General features: G+C 43.5%; 1 protein-coding gene across 5 annotated transcripts in view; it reads left to right on the forward strand.

Annotated features, from left to right (window-relative positions):
• CASP7 (caspase 7) overlaps positions 1 to 10,459 on the forward strand; it is a 29,290-nt gene extending 18,831 nt beyond the window's left edge. For all 5 annotated transcript variants that reach the window (XM_016146355.2, XM_016146354.2, XM_016146356.2 and 2 more), the window contains 5 exons: positions 3,585 to 3,721; positions 4,066 to 4,194; positions 5,116 to 5,291; positions 5,661 to 5,790; positions 8,911 to 10,459. In XM_016146355.2, coding sequence (XP_016001841.2) covers positions 3,585 to 3,721; positions 4,066 to 4,194; positions 5,116 to 5,291; positions 5,661 to 5,790; positions 8,911 to 9,140 — 802 coding nt within the window. In that variant the 3' untranslated portion in view covers positions 9,141 to 10,459. The remainder of the gene's footprint in view (positions 1 to 3,584; positions 3,722 to 4,065; positions 4,195 to 5,115; positions 5,292 to 5,660; positions 5,791 to 8,910) is intronic.
• The last annotated feature ends 10,320 nt before the right edge of the window (positions 10,460 to 20,779 follow it).

Below are 20,779 nucleotides of genomic sequence, written 5' to 3' on the forward strand. Positions count from 1 at the left end.
AGTAATGGCACTGCTCTCACGCGAGTCTCAAAGGGAGAAGGAAGTGAAAGACATAATCCCCAGAAGGAGCCCCAAAGCCTCACTGTTGGGCGGCAGGCTGATCCCTTGGACTCTGAATCACCTGCGTGAATGGACTTCAGTCCACTCGTTTTCTTCCCCGGGGTTTTTTTGTCCGATGCCTTCTTGATGGTCATTTCCTCCTTTCTTTTGTCTCTCCAGGTTCATGCTTTAAGTAATCATCGGGTTTGTTCCCCCAAAGTTAAGCCACAGGTGGGATTTTCCCAAGGCCAGTGCCTCTTACGAGGATGAATTCAATGGGAGCAAATTGATAATCCCTTTCTTGTAGACTTATGTGGTCTAGGAATACCAGATTTTAATGAAAAGCTATTTTGCTTAGAAATAAAAATATTGACTCACTCAAATCCAGAAAGAGGAAGCAATTCTTAAGTTCATTTTGAAAATTAAGAGTTCAAGTTAGGGGCACGATAAGTAAGGGAAATTTTTCTTACCTCCTTTTTGAGAGATATTTTCCAAGCACATTTAATATTCAATTTTAAGGTACTTTGATAACCATGGAAAGTATTTTCTTTAAGTGTATATATCTTTATTCCCCTATGATGTTCCTTTAAAAAAAAAAAAAGTTAATTTTCCAAATTCTTTTCTGATAGCAGAGTCCTTTTTTTTTTTTTTTTTTCATGTGACTTATATCCAATCCTGTTTTTCATATAAAGGATGCTTGCTCACTGGCTTCGTTTTGCTCATCATTGAGGATGGGCTAACAGCAGCTTGAAAACATCACAGTTTGTTTATTGCTCAGATATCGTTGTACAGGTTGTTATAAAATGGTCTTTACTGCAGAAGCTAGAGGTAGAATTTTATCTCTGAAGGGGCTGTAGTGCATGAACTGCCCTCATTAGGATCCCTAAATGGCGGCTTTAAATGACTTGAAGACCTGTCCAGAGTCAATGAGAGAATGCAGGTGAGAGTTTAACAAGATCCCAGCACACAGTAAGCACTAACAAATGTTAATTGCTGTTGTTATGATCTATAAAATGGGGACGATTATGCCCCCTCCGCCTACCTTAGAGGCGTCAATTGAAGACCAAAGATTCTGCATTTATCCGAAAGTCTGTGCACAGATATTTTAAAGTGAGCCAAGGACAATGTCAGTAGGCATCACCAACAGAGAAGCAATAAGGAAGTAAGTAAATCCTACTCCTTCCCACATGGCATGTCCCTGAACAGTGCAGAAACTCTCTCTGGTGGCATTCAACTCCTTGGAGCGTTAGCAGAGGCCTGGGAGGGGAGAAGGCTCCACGGGGGTACCTGCTCCTACCGAGTCCCCTCATCTAATTTTGTGACATTTACAGAGGCTCTATCTCCTAGGAGAGGAAGTCGATGCTCTGTGAAAGGCAGATACTCACTGACCTAGGTCACACAAGTGGATGAATACAGACCTCTGACCCCAAGTCCAGTGTTCTTTGTGCTGCGTCTCTGGAGGAAGTGGCACGAAGAGGAACTGGCATCGCCCCTGTCAACAGACAGCAAACAAAGAGGGAGAACTTAGGAGGCCAGATTCAGGGTATTTTTATTTTAAAAATATCGTGGAAGAAATCTGGCCGTATAAAAGTGGAGGCTAGAGTCCTGTCTGAAGTTGAAAAATAGCAATAAGGAATCTGAAATTTCATGATTCAGAGAAAATCTATAACCTGGACCAGGGTAGGAGGGGGGCAAAAGGAAGGCCATGTCCTTTCAGAGATTCTGAGAAACCCTAACAGATAAGGTTCAATGAAAACTCAGAGTGAAATACCTTTGGATCCACAGTTGTCAAGTAGCAAGCTGAGTTTTCGCTTTAACTTCACTTCCAACTTCTGATGAGAGCTTGGAGAGAATGGCGGATGAATCATTTTAACAACTCTTCAAGGGCATAGGGCTCTGGAACTCTGGCTCACGTGGAAGTCTGGGGTCTAGGTGATGGTCTCACTTTGCCAGTCACTAGCTAGGTGATCTTGGACAACCTTCTGCCTCTCTGTGGACCTCAATTTTCATATCTGAAAAATGAGGAAATAAGACTGCATTTACTCATTCATTCATTCATTCATCCAACGCATTTTTTAACCTAACTCCCCTGACTAGAACTCTTGTACAGCATTTAATAGAAGTGGCCAGAGTGGAAATATTTGGCTTATTCTTGATCTTAGAGGAAAAGCATTCATTCAGTCTTTCATCATCATATTAGCTGTGGGTTTTTCATAAATGCCCTTTACAGGTTGAGTTAGTTCCATTGTAATCCTAGTTTATGTAGCATATTTATTTCAACAGGGTATTGGATTTTGTCAAATGCTTTTTCCACATATATCAGGTTGTTCATATGGTTTTTTCCTTTATTAGTATGATGGATTACACTAATTGATTTTTGGCTATTAAACCAACCTTGTATTCTTTGGATCAGTCACACTTGGCCATGGTTTTTAATTTCGTTTTTAGATTGCTGAATTCGACTGCTGATATTCTCTTAAGGATTTCTGCATCTGTTTTCATGAGGAATATTGGTCTGTGCTTTACAGCAAATACTTACTGAGCAACTTCTGTGGCAGACATTGTTCTAGGTGCTGGGGATTCAACGATTTTTCAAAACAGCTTTTAGAAATCTCTTCTTCCACGGAATTTACATTCAAGTGCGTGACTAGCAAGGCTTCTCTGCACTCACGTTTGACATTTTTTTCCTCCGTTTTCTCAGTAATACCTCAGTGCTTACGTGCTAGACTTTTGGTAACCTGGACGTCAGTGTCTGGAGGTTGGAAGGGACCTGCTTTTCTTTTTTAAATTACTGTTCCTTTTTTCCCCTCTAAATGTTAATTCAATTATAACATCCACTGAGAAGAGGAGACACACTAATGACTCTTCATTAACTGACATACCCTCGTAACCAGCATCTGAGAAAGTCCCTAATGTCCCTCCCAGTCGCTCACCCTCCCACCATCAGGAAAGCCGCCGCCCAACTTCTAACACCAGGTATTTGTTTTCTTGATGTTTGTATATAATAAGTCAGTCTGACTATAGTTCCCTCTGTGCGAATTGGTTGTTTCACTCAGTACTGCACTTGTGAGAGATTCATTCGTGGGGCTTTGTGTTGTCATGGCTTGTTTATTCTCATGGTTACCTAGTGTTGCCTTATATAAATATTTAAAAATGTATCTTTTCTACTGCAACTGGCATTTGGACTTCTTTTTCCGGTTTGGGGCCACGCACGTGTGTGGAGCTGCCTTTCGGTAAAACACATTTGCTCACTTCGGGGTATATCCCCAAGCGTGGAATTGCTCTGTCATAAGATATGTGTAAGTTCAGTTTTAGTCGATTCTGCAGTTTTCCGCAATGGATGTACAAAGTAGGCTCTCACCAGCAATATGTGACAATTCCAGGTGCTGTGCATGGTCACCAACACATTGTAGCCATTCCGGTATCACATTAGGATTCTGATTTGCAGCCTTCCTGGGCACCCCTTTTATGCTAGTAGTAAATTCAAGAGGCCATTACTGTCCAAACGTCTTCCGCAGCCACTGACTGGCTTTATATCTCCCCAGCAAGATGAAGAAAAATGCCTCTGAGAAGCCAGTCAAGACCCCCCGAGACCAAGTGTCTACATATCAGTATAACATGAATTTTGAGAAGGTGGGCAAATGCATCATAATAAACAACAAGAACTTCGACAGATCAACAGGTAGGTATTTGGGACATTACCTGTTCCCTTCCAGTTTCTTCAGCTTGTGTTAAGACAGAGAGTGCTGTGCCCATTCACTGTGGCAGACGGCCTCTCCGTAGAGGGTATTCTCATGTCCAGGAGAAAAGGATGCAGAGAAATCGGGAGCTTTCAGTCTGAGGTCGCCCCGTGTGCATTAGCTGATATGGGACCTGGAGCAAAGGGCTGAGAATCGAGGGGAGCCGTTTGGCCTTGACTGGAGCTGAGAGGTAGCTCTTAGCTGCACTCGGGACCTGACCGGATGATACCAGCGCACGGTGCTCAGCCAGGAATTGCTCATCGTGGATGGTGCTTGATGCCCACAGGTATGGGCGTCCGGAACGGAACAGACAAAGATGCCGAGGCCCTTTTCAAGTGCTTCCAAAATCTGGGTTTCGACGTGGTCGTCCATAATGACTGTTCTTGTGCCAAGATGCAGAGTCTGCTGAAACAAGGTGGGTGCCCACCCTCTCTCTTTTTCCTGCACCCAAGAGGTGCAGGGTCCCAGCTGGTCTTGGGAGGACACTTTCTCAGGACACAGGGATTTCAGCATGGAAGCCTTTTCTTTGTCCAGCCCACTCCATACCTGTCTTTGGGGTAGGGGTTCTAGTTCAGGAAACTTAGATCTCTCTGTTGAAATAAGCTCACATGACAGCAAGAAAAATAGGTTCTATATCTACGGAATGGTCTCAATTTCAAAAAGCTAATTCCGAGGGAGGTTAAAAAAAAAAGAAAAATCTATGTTATTCTTCCCAGAATGGAGTTTAAGGGTAAACTTTTCCCTAGTGGCAGGTAGAGAAGAATAATCCCCATAAACCTCAGAATTGCTTCACTACCTCCCCCAGACCCTGGTGGCCACCACCCTGCTTTCCGCCTCTGTGAACTTGGCTCCTCTAGGTTCGTCATTGAGTAGCCATAGTCAAGTGTTTGTCTTTCAGTGACTGGCTCATTCCACTTAGCATGGTGTTTTATTTTCTTTAACAAGCACTTGCATGACACTTGCTACGTGGCCTGCCTTACAAATATTAACTCATTTAATAAGTATATGGTTTCCATTTTGCAGACAAGGAAATGACACCAAATGACAAAGGAATTTGCCCAGTGTCACAGACCCAACAAACAGCAGGGCCGCCCCCTCAGCACCCTAAAGGGCTGTTTCCCAGCAGCTTCTCGAACCGCTCCCACACGTGGAGCTCACTTCCTCATGAGGCAGCCCCATTCTGGCTTCAGACTTGAGTGAGAATTCTAGAATTCCTTTTCTCTAATCGCTCTCCACTGATCCTTCTCTCCAGAAGGGTCTGTCCTCTTTTAAGGACTCCTGAGGTTCCATGGGACTTACGTTTTAACTTTTCAGTGTTCAAACCCCTTACTTGCAGCCTCTGAAGAAGACCACAAAAATGCAGCCTGCTTCGCCTGCATCTTATTAAGCCACGGAGAAGAAAACTTAATTTATGGAACAGACGGTGTGACAGCAATAAAGGACTTGACGGTCCATTTTAGGGGGGACAGATGCAAGACGCTTTTAGAGAAACCCAAACTCTTCTTCATTCAGGTAATCCCCTTTCAAAGCCAGTACACGTGGAAAAGATCACAGAGTGACTTGGATTGCATCATTTTTACAAATCCATGTGCCGTTTCAGCTGGGCTGTGCAAATTTGGGTTTTGTTTTCTACCTCTAAATGCCCGGCGTCTGTATTTGCTTCGGATCGCAGATCATGAAGGTGTTTTTTTTTTTTTTTTAAGACATTACTGGCTTAGCTGACGAATTCAATTCAGCATTCATTCGTTTGGTCTATTCATCAGATTACCGTCAAGCCCCTAACATATGCCAAGCACAGTTCCAGGCACTGGGACACAGCAGTGAACAGCACATACATTTCTGTTCCCAACTCCATGGAGTGACGTCTGCTTTGACATTTAGGCATGCCGGGGGACAGAGCTTGATGACGGGATCCAGGCCGACTCAGGTCCTATCAATGACACAGATGCCAATCCCCGATACAAGATCCCAGTGGAGGCCGACTTTCTCTTCGCCTATTCCACAGTTCCAGGTATCAAATCTGTCATCTGCTAACTGGATCACGCCATTTCTACCATCAGAATGCAGCAGTGAGTGATAAATTACCGCAAACATAGTGGCTGACTGAACACACACAAGTGTGTGATTGTACGGGTCTGGGGGCCAGAATTCCAAATTGGGCTGGCAGGGCGGCATTCTTCCTGGACGCTCTAAGCATGAAAATCCACGTCCTTGCTTTTTCTGGCATGTTAGAGCCTCCTGCATTTCTTTGCTCATGGCCCCCTTCCTCCAGCTTCAGAGCCAGCAACCTCACGTCTCTCTGACCCTTCTCCATCTGCACATCTCACTCTCTGCTGGAAAAGGGTCTCCTCTTTTAAGGACTCCTGTGATTAGATCGGGCCCACCTAGGTAATTCAGGCTGGTCTCCTTATCTCTTTTCCGTAACCTCAATCACATCTGCAAAGTCCCTTTTGCCATGTCAGGTGACACAGTTTTCTAGGTTAGAGCATGGTCATCTCTGGGGGCCATCCAGGGATCTATTTACTTTTCTCTCCAAGAAGGTAGAATTCTCTCATTTATTATTACCAGTATCATTGGTAATTATAAGAACAAGCCTTTTTATATTTAAATTTACAGAATGTCTTTTACCTCTATATCATCCCTATAATAACTGTAGATAGTTAGGAAAAGGTGTTATTGCTGTCCTGATTTTACAGATGAAGGAAAAAAAAAAAAGAAAAAGCTTGGGTGAGCTTAGGTGTTGTGTTCAGGGTCATGTAGAGATTTTGGTATATAATAGAGCAATAGCTAAGACCAGATTCTTTTCCGCTGCAGGCTATAAACAGGTACCAGGAAGCGCCAGTAATGAGCGGGCCTGATCATTATTCATCAAGCTCTGTGCTTGCCTGAGTCAGTTCAATGAAAGGCCTTCCTTCGGGATAAAAACCATCACTCAAGTAGAATTCTCCCAGCTGTAGTAGCAGCCTGTCAAGTACTTGATACAAAGGTGTTGGTTGTAGTAAATAGGTTAGCATATTTGGAAAATCATCTCTGGCAGGATCTACAGATGGGATTTTGTGAGAGTGATTACTTCACAAGTTTTAAGGTGTAAGGAAATAATTTGGTCTTCCTGGTCTTCAGAGGGAGGTGGTATCATGGGGGGATCTATTTGAACAGACCCAGTGGTAGGGTATAGGGGCCCTGAGCAGGGTCTGGGGTAGGTAAGGAAGAAGGGTGGACTCTCAGGAGGCGGTCGAGAGAGGCTTTTCTAAAAATGAGCTGCTGTAACTCCAACAACAGTGGGAAGGGAGATGGCTTACCAGGCAGCATACCAAGAGGTCAGCTGCCCAGGGCACAGGCACAACTCACCAGGCTGGACTTGAGTTGGTGTGCTAGTCGGCTCCGGCTGCTATAAGAAAAGAAACACAGACTGGGGCGGGGCTTAAACACCAGAAAATTATTTCTCACAGTTCTGGAGGCTGAGAGGTTCCAGATCAAGGCACTGGCCAGCTTGGTTTCTGATGAGGGGCTTCTTCATGGTTTGTAGACGGCCGTGACCTCACTGTGTCCTCACATGGCAGAGAGAGAGGGATTACAGCGCAAGGTCGGACACAGCACTGGCACGGTTTAAACCTGGACGAGTAGGCAGGGAGCCCCATCGTGGTGGGCCCTGTGCGCTGTGCTAAGCAGCCTGAACTTCCCCTGGTGCAGAGCGCAAGGCAACTATTTTAGGGACGAGAGCCACAGGATGAGATTTGCCTGTTAGAATAGTTACCTCAGAGACCACATAGGACAGGGATTAGAGAACACAAACCCAGGGGAACTGATTGTTGTAAATGATAATATGATGCCCCAAATCTCATCAAACCATGTGACCAATTGGCAGTGGGAGGAAGAAGGATGCCTCATCGTGTAAACCAAATACAACTTTACGTTTCGCGTTGTCCTTTTAAACTGGGGCATGGGGACAGTAGGATCTTCCTTCCCCCTAGCTGAAAACACCAGCGGATCCTTAGCCATGCTGCTCGTGCTAAGATGTTAGACGATATCGTGGTCACTTTTAACGTCACGAACAGTCCCCATACTATAACCAGGTTGTCCAGTCTGAGATAGATACTAAAACCCCAAACCTGACTTGCTGTATGTTTCTCCCAGTTCCAGATCAGCCCTGCTGCCCGGCCAGGGCGCTGAGGGGCCAGGACTTGACCCTGCAGTTTCCTCACAGCCTCCCTCACTTGCCAGATCTCTTTTTAAATCCTCCCGAGGTCAAAGAGGAGAGGGAAGCAGAGAGGGAAGGAGGCAAATTAAGTGCCGTGGTCACCTAGGTCCCTGTGCGCTGGAATTGAGTTGGTTAAAACTGGTACTTTCCTCTTGGGCATTTTTATGAGTTCCCAGGTGACCAGGGTCCCACTCCTCCTTGGCCCTTGTTGTGCACTGTGATTTCTTCCTCCAGGGCTGGCCACCCTCCAGGGTGCTTGTCCAGCCTCTTCTTTGCTGAGGTCTCGTTGCCCCTTTAAGAAACCCTGTTGGCCAGGACCCAGGGCAAACCGAGAGCCAGCTTCCTCCACCGTGGACGATGTGTGGTCCGTGAGAAACACATCCCTCATGCCAGGGTGCTGGCCCTCCCAGGGCAGCGGGCTCTCCTGGCTCCGCCCCTAAGGCCAGTTTGTCAGCCAGCTCTTGCTTCTGTATTTTTCTCCAGCGGGAACCAGCCTCCAGTTCTTCCTTACCAGCAGCAATGCATCTCAAACTTCTTTGTGGTCCCCTGCAAACTTCCCTCTCAAAGCTTGGATTAGAAAGTAGCAGTCACCCCAAAGGGTGATGAGTCCCATAGTTATGGAGAGATTCCCCAGCGTTGCCTTTGGAAAGCTCCATGCGCCACCTTGTCTCACACTCACTTAGGTATCTGACATATATCCATGCTGAAACCCCAAAACATTTATTGAGCTCATTTTCATGCAACCCTGTGTAAATCTAAGATGTTTTCTCTCCGAGCACACCAGCATAATCCTCATTAGGGACTTGTGTGCTGAAGAGAGTGAAATAATTTCAGAAAAGCATGGGCGAAAGCCCCAAAAAGTTCATTCTTAGTATTGAGTGGAGCTGTGGCCGAGTCAGCTGATTTGATCTTCTCTTTCCTCCCCTGTTGAAGGCTATTACTCATGGAGGAACCCAGGAAGTGGCTCCTGGTTTGTGCAAGCCCTCTGCTCCATCCTGAACGAACACGGGAAGAGCCTGGAGATCTTGCAGATCCTCACCAGAGTGAACGGCAGGGTGGCCAGGCACTTCGAGTCTCAGTCCGATGACCCGCATTTCCACGAGAAGAAGCAGATCCCGTGTGTGGTCACCATGCTCACCAAGGAACTCTACTTCCGCAAATAACCGTTCCAGGGGGTGCATGGTAGCCGAAAAGCACTGGATTGTTTATCGATGAATCAGATTTTTTTTTTTTTTTTTTTAACGCTCTTGACATATCCAGAAATTCTAAAGGATTTTAATTTCAGGAAAATTTATCGATTCAAGGGGAAAGAAATTCCTGGTGCTGTCTTATGTTCTCTGAATCTTCAGAGACTTTTTTTTTTTTTTTTTTACAATGTTATCTCTTTGATGACTTCGTCATTTTCTCTTATGATTGTATTTTTTCCTCCTTGTCACAGTACATACAACAAAAATGACCTCTGCAGATGACTTGTGGCTGTGTCCACTGTGATTGGTGCTGATGCTGGTAGACAGAGTCACATTCGCACCTGGCAAAGAGAGTCCTAATGCTTGACAAAACACAAGCAAGGGGGCAGTCATTCTCCTCTATTGCAGAAAATGGGTATGAAGTGTGGTTTGAGGGATTTTTCAGTGGCTTAGGGCCGATTCTCAGGCCGTAATTCCCAGATAAGTTAGAGGGGAAAATAATTTAACAATGCTCATACGTATCAGTCAGGATCCAGTCAGGAAAACGGAAACTATTCTAAAGTGTTTCAATAGAGGGAATCTAATAGAGGAAATTGACTCACATAGGTAATAAGAGAGAAGCCAAAGCCAAATAAACGAAAACTTTAACACCTAGGGCTGTGAGGAGGGTGGTTCCCTGAGGTCCTCCACAGTCGTTGGGACCATGGTGGGGGCTAGGACCACGGAGGAGTTAGAAAAAATGGAGCCGTGGCAGGGACAAAGCCGCTGCCTGAGATGGGGTAACACCAGCCGACTCTGACATGGAGAAATACTCTGTCTTCACTTCTTCTTCCAGTGCCTTACTCTTCCAGCCCTACCTGGAAGCCCGCTGACAAGGACCCTGGGAATTACAAGAGTAAAGCGAGAGAGTGAGTTAGGGAGGAACAAGAAGATGATGTAAGCCTGCCCATAATGTGAATAGAAGTCATCATTCCCTGATGTTCAGCATTCCCTCCATTCAATCCCTTCTTCATTTAGTTGTCAGATAATCTACGTATTGCCCACTATGTGCAAAATAATCTGTTTTAGCTTTGAGGTATACCTGGAACGTTTTCAGATTCTAAGCCTTATTCCAAGCAAATTTTTTGTTAACTCTAATTCTCTAAGTGAGGGAAAGTTTATGGCAAAATTTTTTGCAATAAAAATGTTTTGTTATTTTTTGAATTCTTGATAAATGACTATTTTAGGCTGCCCGAAAACTGGTTAACAAACAACTGTTCATATTCGTTGATTAAAATTGGTTGCCTAATTCCTAATCTGTTTAATTTGCTTTCCTTTTGAAGTGTTTTATGGCAGTGGAAAATGAAAAAACAGGATAAGACTCGACCTCAACACAAAATGTAATTAACATTTCTTTTGAAGCTAGAACACTAGGGAAACAAAATGTAATCACATAGGAAGCTGAAACTTCACACAAAGGGTTAATCAACTTATAAAACTGTGATGGGCTGCCATTTGTCAGTTTGGCAACAAAACCGGATGGTATAAAAGTATCTTTCGAAAGGAAAACGAATTTAAGGCCAGTTTATTAGACTTGTCCTTGGTTTCTTGCCATCTAAAATATTCCAAATGTTCATAATTTAAGTGGCGATTACGAATCAAGAATCAACAAGCATCTCTAAGCAAGTTTCTGTAAACCATCAAGCCTATTAGGTTTATAAGTTGCCCAAAATAGGCCTCAAAATAAAATGCTAGGGTTCAGTGTGTTTGAGTGGTTTACAACGTTAAGGGAACCAGAGCCTCTCTGTGAGAAACAAAATGATGCCCACTAACAGGTCCCAGACACTGATTGGCAAGTCCTTTATTTTGTCCAGACTTGCAGTGTGTCCCCTGAAATCTTTTGTCCAGCTACTCTAGTCACGAAAGATTGCCTTTTGAGCTCCCAGGAGCACACCCTTCCATCTCACTTTGACCTTTCAGGCCCTTTGCAGCAGATATCTGGCCAGCAATTCACCTACATCACGAGGCAAGGGGAGACCCATAGCATTAGCCCGGGTATCACTAATTTCTGAAGGAATGTGATTCTTAATATTCGGATCGAAGATATGCAGATCGGAGGGCTCTTTCATGCTGTTTGCCTTGTAAACATTATCTTGCAACCCCAGGTGTGCACAGTGATAATGGCATCCCCTGGGAGCTAGGCAGAAATGCAGACTCTCAGGTTACCCCCCCCCCCCACCTTGCCAGGACCTACTCACGAATCTGCATGTTAACCAGATCCCCAGAGCGTCCATGTCCACATTACACTTCTCAGTCTGGAGGGTAAGAATCACTTGTTTATACATTTTTCTCTCCCTTCCACCCTGGACATAGAGCTGATCAAGTTGATGCCTAGAAAGAATTAGCGAAAGAACATACATAGTTTGGAGCTTTCACAGGAGACATATCTTGAAGCATCTCTTAACCTTGAGCAAATCCTCTTGTAAAACCAAGTGATGTCCTTCGTTTACATGGTATACTTACCATATCCTCCATTTTAAATGAGCCTTCTGCTGAGCGATATAATAGGATTGTTTTTATGTTCTCAAAGCGTCTGAGAATGTGAATTGCAGCCTTTAAAATGTCTTCATAAACAGAACAGGATTAAGCGAGCCATTCTTTTCATGTTTTCATTGGCGGCAGGAGTGGTTATGCATTGAAGCCACAAAGTTTGTCTCTTTTCACCTATCCCTTGAGCCCAGTGGACACACGATTATTTTCTCTCCCTGCCCGTGGGCCTTCAGTCTATAGATCACCCTTTTGATAGACCTCAGGACTTTGTTTTGGATCAAATGGCAAGTAACTCTTTTTGATTCATAAATCATTAACACAAACACACCAAGAACGCACTTGGAAGGCTCCAGCCACCACCACAGTACTGACGTGGCCAAGGAAACTCATTAGCTTGCGGCTTCAAGCATGAATAACCCACTAAAAGTACATGATCAACATTTGAAAACAAAAACCAAATATGATGAGTTGGCTTTGATGTCACTTTTGATTTTACATGGCACTATAAATATTTATGGTACTACAATTTTCTAATACATTTGTTTTAAGCATACGAAGCCAAACTATGCCAAAGGGTTTAAATTTGGAAGGCGCACGGGATTATGGTTTCAGATATACAAGCCTAGGCATTTCTTAAGCTTTGATGGTCTGAATCAAGTTGATGGCATGAGTTTGAGGAAAGATTTGGGAAAGAGAGGGAAGTATAAACAGTCTGATAGGTTTGGTCTAAACTGCTAGTTCCAGTTTAAGTTGTTTAAGGCATACCTCAGTCAGCAGAGCCTCAAACTTTTATTTCAGGATCTAGAGATAGCAGAGGTGTTTTAACCATTAGTACTTAGAACTTTGGGTCTGCCTTCCACTTGACCATTTAATACCATGTAAACCTTAGTTGATTCTTCAGTTTCCCCGTCAACATATGAGGTTAGCAACATTGTGAAGTTTAAGGAGATAACGTATGTGAAGTGCAGAGCACAATACCCAGCGTAAAATACTCAAGATGTAGGCATCAAAGATGATGATGATAATGACGATGATATTGATGATGATGATGATGATAACATGAAGCTTATGGAAAAGGCAAGAATAGAAGAAGCTTCACTGAACCCCTCCACTCACTTTTTCTGCTTCAAGGATGGTTTATAGTCTATGCCTTTCAAAGCAAGGCCTCTCAGAAATGCAGGGATAACACCAAGGGTGGATTTATGTACCTACTAAGTGCCAGGTGTTGTGTTGGGGTGGGGCTTTAAAGAGGGCCAAGAAATGTTGCTGTTCCCAGAGGAGGTAAACATATTACTCTAGTACAACAGTGGCTGTCATGCAGTTATGTGTACATTACTCTGGAACACAGATGAGTGGGGATCCCTCTGCCTGGAGTTTCAGAAAAGGGTTCCCAGAGAAAATATTGAGTCCTCTTTGATTTCAGCCTCCCAAGAGGAGGCAGCAAAGAAAAGGAAAGGAAGGTCAGTAGATAGAAGATGGTTCTTTTACTCTGGTAAAACTCAGGCTTGAGAGTGCCTGAGAATCCTGGAGGATCTATTGAAGCAGATTCCCGTGCCCCGCCTCACCCCGTTGTAATTCAGTATTTCTGGGGCAAAGGCCAGTAATCTACACATTTAACAAACCTACCTGAAGATTCCGATGTAGGTGGTCCTAGAACAACATGCTTTATACTGATATCATGGGGCTCCCTTGCACATCAGCATGAGTGTGAGCTAAGTGCGAATTAATTAAACAGCTGTAAAAGACTACCAAAGGGCCAGCAATGCATTGGCTACTCACAGACCCCAAGTCTTAATCAGTCTGGGCTGCTATAACAAATTACCACGGACTAGATGGCTTAAACAACAAATGTTTATTTCTCACAGTCCTGGAGGCTGAGAAGTCCAAGATCAAGGTGTTGGTAGATTTGGTGTCTGGCAAGAGTCTGTATCCTGAATCTTAGACTTCATCTTTTTGTTGTGTCCTCTCATGGCAGAAAGGATGAGGGAGCTCTCTGGGGTCCCTTTTATAAGGGCACTAATCCTATTCAGGAGGGTTCCACCCTCATGAACTAGTCATCTCCCAAAGGCCTCACTCCCTAATACCATTCCATTGGGGATTAGAATTTCAACATGAATTGTGTGGGGAACACAAACACTCGGTCCATAAGACTTGATTAGCCATCTTACCCCCAGTTTTAATGATGAAGGATGCAAGGCACAAATGTGCTCAGCACTAGAGAAATTTTGCTCAGAAACTTCCAGAGTCTGAATAGGAGTGTCAAGCCCAGGGCAACTTTCGAGGAAGTCTGTGAAGTATAAGGATGGAAAGGACCAGCAGGCAGCTTGCCACGAATGGGTCCAGATGCACTGGCTTCTTCAGATGCACCGGCTTCTTCAGATGCACCGGTTTCTTCAGATGCACGGGTTTCTTCAGCTGATGTCAGCAGGCACAGTACTTTCCTTTTCCTCTCTAATCACTAAGGCACTTGTTTCTAGACAAGAAGAGCCACTCATATTTCTCTTCTCCTCTAGTACCTTGTTGATAAAACAATGCAAAATGCTCCCTTTAACAACGTTGCCGACATTTTTAAAGGAACCTTTCTTTCTCTACAAACACCTTTCATAATTAATATTCACTAGATCGCTGTTATGTAGGGAAGGAAAAAAACATAATTCTCAAGTGAATGTTTTTTATACTCAAGTATAGGACCAACTCAAAAGCTTAGGAAAATCGGCTTTCACAAATTATCTTTCCTGAAGCTTCCAGCTGTACTAAGCGCTGACAGTTTTTTAAGCACTGAGATGAAAGAGACAAAGTCTTTTTCTTTTGTGTTACTAATTGCAGTTTTGCTTGGTATTAGAAGTCTGCTTTCCTCTTGAGACATTTGCCAGCACATATTAATTGCACAAATATTTACAGACTGCTAAAGCACAAGGGCAGCTTATACCAAAAAAGATATGGAACACTTGAAAAAAAACCTTCTTTGACACATTATATGTGTGACCGGTTCTCCAGAATCAACATAAACTATTTGCCCCTTAGCCTCAGCAAATGTATTTAAAGAACATTGTCCCTGGGTCGATTTGGTGTTTACTTGACTGGCAATGGCTGCTGAAGTCGTTCTTCAAGAGCCTTGTGGGTGGCACTTCTTTTTTTTTTTTTTTTCAGGGTTAAAAATAATGTTTCCAAAAATGCATATGCATCTTATGGATTGTTATATTGTCAACACTTTCAATCTTCCAGGCCACCTACAATGGCCATTCCAAATCCCAGGAGCTTCAGAAAGCTAACTCGAACAAGCTGGAGAACTTGAATAGCAAAGCCCCAAGGCTCTTAGCGCCATCTTGTTTCCCAGCATGCTAGTTAAGAGCAAAGGCTCTGTAGTCAGACAGCCCCATTCGAATCCCAGCTTTGGGGCTTCCAACTTGTAGGATCTCAGGAAATCTCTCAAGCTGTCTAAACCTCTGCTTCTCCATCTCACAATGGAAAGAATCCTATGTAGGTTCCTAGGATATGGTACCTACGCCCAAGGGGTCTTGTGAAAAATAAATGACATAATGAGTGCTGGCACACCGAAGGTACCGAACAAGTGTTTGACTGTGTTTTTCAACCAGCCTGATCTAATAAATAATCCATGCCACCAAGGAAGGGAGGAAAAAGGAAGTGCAAGAAGATTCTAATATACAGAAGAGGCTCTTTCTGAGGATAATGGCTACTCAGGTAATGGAGGGGAAGTACGTGGGCAGGAGCTGAAGCTGTCCCGTTACTGGGAGATCTTAGGACGGCAAGAGAATGACAGACACAAGTCTAAGTTTCGAAAGAGGCGTGGGCACCGAGTGTAGAGCTGTCGCATACAATACGTGGTGCCCAGTTAAATAGAAACTTCAGAAAGAACAATTTTCTTAATATAAGAAGGCCCCAAATATTGCTCAGTTTAAAGAGCATTCTGTTTTGGCAGAGTTATTTTCAGCTTTGATTGTTTTGTTTTGCTTTGCTTTGCTTTGTTTTTATCATTGTTTTGTTTCTGTTTGTTAGTTTGTTTTGCTCAATTTGGTCACTCCAGCCCTATCTGCAGACCACTGCTTCAGCTGTCACTGCCTCCTCTTGACCCTGAATGTCCACCCCAAAGGGATGTTGAGAAGCACCAGAAATAATGTGTGAAAAAAGGCTTTGCAAATTCTAAAGAGCTAGAAAACCAAGTCAAGAGACATTTCCTTGGGTAGGTGTTATTATAAAAACTCTTGAGTCATCAAGCAAAAGCCAGGCCTTTGTGAATTTAAGGAGATGTATAGAAAATTCCAAGGAGTCAGGGGAGTTTATCCAAAAGGGGGGTGGTACTAGAGACCCTAACGAGAGGAACTAGATGATTCCCAACTGCAGCTAAACCTTAGAATCACCTGGAGAGTTATTCCAGGCCCAGTGCCTAGGCATCACCCCAAACAGGCCAAGTCAGGATCTCTGAAGGCGAGACCAGGAGTCAGTGTTGTTAAACCTTTCCATCCAATTCCAGTGGTAGAATACAACCCAAAAGGAGTTGGTTGAACAGTTTAGGAGCTTTGGAGAGTCCTAAGCGATAGATTGATTCTGCAGTGAAACTGGGTGTAAGAAGAGGAGGAAGGGAGAAAAAAGAAAAGCAAGAGAGGAAGGAATTGTAAAGCTAGATATATTCCATCTGCTTAAAAAAAGAAAAAACGAACTTCTTAAATTTTATTGCATTTAAAAATAATATATTCGCCCAGGACAGATGAGTATGGCTATTTTTAAAACCAGGAGATTTGGATGTGTGCTAGCACTGGGCTAGATAAGAATGCCAAAAGAGAAAGTTCTACAATTAATCAACCAGCACCTAACAGCCGCATAGCCGGTGGAACAGCGCTCCCTCTCATTTGGGGGCAAAAGATCTGTTTGTGATTGAAAAGGGCTATGTTGGAGGATTTGTACTTTCAGTGAAATCACAGTTGGTTCACAATCTCTTTTCTAAGTTTTGACAGCACTTGTGGGAGCTGAAGACCAATTTCTCTTTCAGGCATGAAGATATAGGAGGTGTGGGTGGTTATGTAAAAATGCACTAATTAGTGTTCTGAGTAAACCACACCTACATGAGAAGCCATCACTTGTCTTTGACTAACCATAGTAGACGCCTAAAAGAAAATAACTAGATAGATAGATAGATGATAGATAGATAGATAGATAGATAGATAGAGAGAGAGAGAGATAGAGAGATAGATAGATAGATGATTGATGGATAGTACATGACAGATCGATAGATACGATAGATAGATATAGATATAGATGTAGATATGTAGATGTATAGAAATATAGAGATATAGAAAGCAGTCTTAGTCCTCATATTTTAGTGGAGGAGACAACTAATATAATTTTATATAGAAAGAAGTGTTATGAAGAACAACAAAGCAGGATAAGTAGCTCAGGAATGATGGGATGGGAGAGGGGCAAGTTAAGGTAAAACGGCTGGGAAGGGAAAGGCCTCTCCAAGGCCCGCATCTGAGTAGAGTGAGGGAGTGGGCCATGTGGATGTGTGAAGAAGGCGCAAGCAGTGAGTGCAAAGGCCCTGAGGCCGCTACCAGCTGGGCCTGTTTGAGAAACATCATGAAAGCCAGTGCTATATTTCAGGATACAAGGGTAAAAGGCAGGTGGAGGATCCGATCAAGTAGGGCTCCCAGCCATGGTGAAAACCCCCTTGGATTTCACTCAAATACGGTGGGAAGACATTAGAGGGATTTGAGCAGGGACGTGATAGGATCCAATGAATTACTGTAAAAAAAAAAAATACTCTGACAGATTAAAGCGAGGAAGAGTAGAAGCCAGAGCCCAGCTAGGAGACTGTGGCAGGAGTGGCCAGGAGCGGTGATGGCAAGTTGGAGTCATAGGAAGTGGTCAGATGTCGGCTTTATGTTGAAGGTAGAGCCAGCAGGATTTGCTGACGGGTTCGAAGTGGGATTGTGAGAAAGGGCTGGAAATCGAGATGACTCTTAGGTGTATGGCTAAGCAGGCAGATGAAATGGTGCTGTTTCCTGAGACAGTGAAGAGATTTGAGCGGGGAGAGGAGAAAATGGTAAAATGTAAGATTTCCGTCTCGTACAAGTTGTTTGACATCTATGGCAACCCCTTTACTTTAACCCATCCATCAGCCATTCTCTCTGTATTAGTTTCCACTCGCTGCTGTAACAGTTGCCACAAATTTCGTTGCTTAGCACTAATTTATTCTCTTAGAGTTCTGGAGGTCAGACATATAAAATCGAGGCACGGCTCGGCTATGTTCCTTTTGGAGGCTTCAGCCTCCAAATCTATTTCCTCGCTTTTTCCAACTCCTAGAGGCTCCCCGCATTTCTTCGGTCCTTCCTCCATCTTCACAGCTAGTAGCATATCATCTTCTCTCTCCTCTGACCTCCTGCCTTCTTCCTCTTATAAGGATCCCTGTGATTACATCAGGCCCACTCAGATGAGCCAGGATAATCTCCTCATTTTAATATCCTTAGTTTACTCACACCTGCAAAGTCCCTTTTGCTATGCAAGGTGACATATTCACAGGTTCCAAGGATTAGGACGTGGACATCTTTGGGGGGACCATTATTTAGCCTACATCCTTATGTCTCTACTTCCTGAATTCAAACACTGATCGAGGTGAAAATAACCATGTGCCCAACTAAAAAAATTACGTTTCACAGACCTATTTGCAGGTAAATATGACAAGAGCATCTGCCCAAAGGAAACTGTAGCAGATGCTGGTGGCGGCCACCCTTTCTCCCTGAAGCTAAGCACTTCAGTGCCCTGGCCTACTCACGAGTGCCAGTGCCCACAGGTACCTCTAGGTCCTTCTAGCCTCCTGAGTCCACTTTGCTGCATGCACAACAGGCCAGAAGTACCAGAATAGAATGTCCCTCTGATGATTGGCAGGAGCTGGTCTATGAACACCCCAGCTCCCTCGCCCCTGGTTGGAATAACAGGTTGGTGTTGTCCACTAGCTTCCAGAGCTTTCCAGTGAGCTTCAGCTCCCATTACCCTCAGTAATAACTTACCTCGTAACTTACCTAGGAACTTCGATCAGCTGACTTCTCTTCTTGGTTATAAAACAGGGGAAATAGTATCTGCTCTGCCTCCCTCACAAGGTTTCTGTGCAAGCGGAAAGAGATACTGTGCAAATACTTTGTAAAAGGGTAACTGCCAAATCGATTAAGATGGTCTTATTATGAGACTATTAAGCCAGGTGGGTACATGGAGGTCATCCAGTCACCCCCACCCCCTCAGAGGGAGAAAGAGGACAAATGTAAGGTCTGCCAGCAAGTTGAAGCAGACCACAAGCATGAACTTGGTGCCTGGCTCTAGATCTGGTGGGTTTCAACTCCATCATGATGTTTATTACAAGTTCTCCCTTAAATGATTTCTGAGCCTCTTGTGGCCTCTATTCCGGTATAACTTAGAAGGAATAAATAGACACCCACATTGTCATTATGTAAAGTACTTTGGAGAGTCTTCAGAGTCTTCTAATAAAATTAGAAGTGGACTTGTCACAAACACATTTGTAAATTACTGATAGAATGCCCTTGATTTATTTAACACTTATAAAGTGCTTACTATGTGCCAAGGCACTGTTCTAAGTTCTTTATAAATATCTACTCTTTCGATCCTCTTAATAATTCTGTCAAGTAGGTACTATTATCATTCCCATTTTAAAGCTGAGGAAACTGAGACATAGAGAGTTTCAGTGAGTTCAGTGAGTTCTCCAAGATCACAGAGCACAATAACAAACCCAGCAAGAATGATTCCATGCTTGAAAATACTATGCTGTGCTGAGTTCTATCCTTTCTTCCTTTTTTTTTTTTTTTTATTAATCTTTTCTCCTTTCTCTCCTTCCAAACTCCCCTTCCCTCCCTCTGCCCCCATCTCTATCGCTGGGCCAATTCCTAATGTTTAAATCACAGCATCTTTCAGTCAAAAGGATTCCCATCTGAACAAAACGAACAATTTAAATGGCCAAGATCATTTTGTTTCTCATAATGGGAAACTCCAGAAGAAGGATGGAACTCGAGCTTTCTCCTGGCTTTTCTCGGATTCCTTGTTCCAGAGAAGAGGTACCAAGGATGCCCCGCAGTGATGTAGTTGATGTCACTCCTTCCCTAATGACAATGGCAAAGGCTTATTCACTCTCCACATAAAATGAACCTACAACATGCAGTGAGACGGCCTGCATGTTGATAAGTCACTGGCTTTGCTTCAAGGGGATAATCATAATCAGAGTTGAATGGGTACTTTGAACTCTTTGACGAAGGGACAGCAATGAAATTAAAAGGCCCAGGGAGTTGGCAACCTATACTGTGTCACACAGGCCAAGAGTCCAAGCCAATGGGTCCCAGCCCGGGACTCAACACAGCATAGTGTATAGAAGAGCACAGGCAGGCTTTGGAGTCGAGACAAGCCAGAGTTTGATTTCTGTTGGTCACACACTAGCTGCGTGACTTTGAGCAAGTTATTTTTCTCTTTCTAAATTTCAGCTTCCTCTTTTTAAAATTAAGGAATCATAATTCTTATCCTGCAAAACCGTTGGAGTTAAATGAGATGTTCTATGTAAAAGAAAAAAATCCCAATAAATGTCAAGCATTGGCATGTGATATAAACAGTTCAGTCGTGTTTGGGTTAAGAGGCAGCAGAGCCAAAGAGCACTTTCATGATAGAAAACCACGATTAGCGGAGTCATGGAATAACTCACATGATATTTCAAATGAACAGCAGATTGATTGTTTACAACAGGTATTGTACTGGTATGTTGTTTATAGGCCTCTAGAGACAATAATGGAAACTTTGCTTGCATTTCATAGGTATGTTTACCTTTCACAAGCCTAATATTTGATGTCTATACCAATTTTGATTGCTTGCAAGTTTTTCTATTATAAATGGCATCTACAGCACAAATAGCTTTCCTAGGCACCTGTGGAATGTACTAATATTCTTTCTCAAAGAACTTTGTAATACTATTAGGAAAATATGACCAAAAAAATCCTAAAACAGGTGGGGTAAGAGGGTGGTTGGGTGAATGGACACATGGATGGATGGATGGATGGATGAAAAGATGGGAAGTCCATTTC

This window comes from Rousettus aegyptiacus, unplaced genomic scaffold (genome assembly GCF_014176215.1).
Source record: "Rousettus aegyptiacus isolate mRouAeg1 unplaced genomic scaffold, mRouAeg1.p scaffold_m13_p_6, whole genome shotgun sequence".
Lineage (NCBI taxonomy): Eukaryota > Metazoa > Chordata > Mammalia > Chiroptera > Pteropodidae > Rousettus > Rousettus aegyptiacus.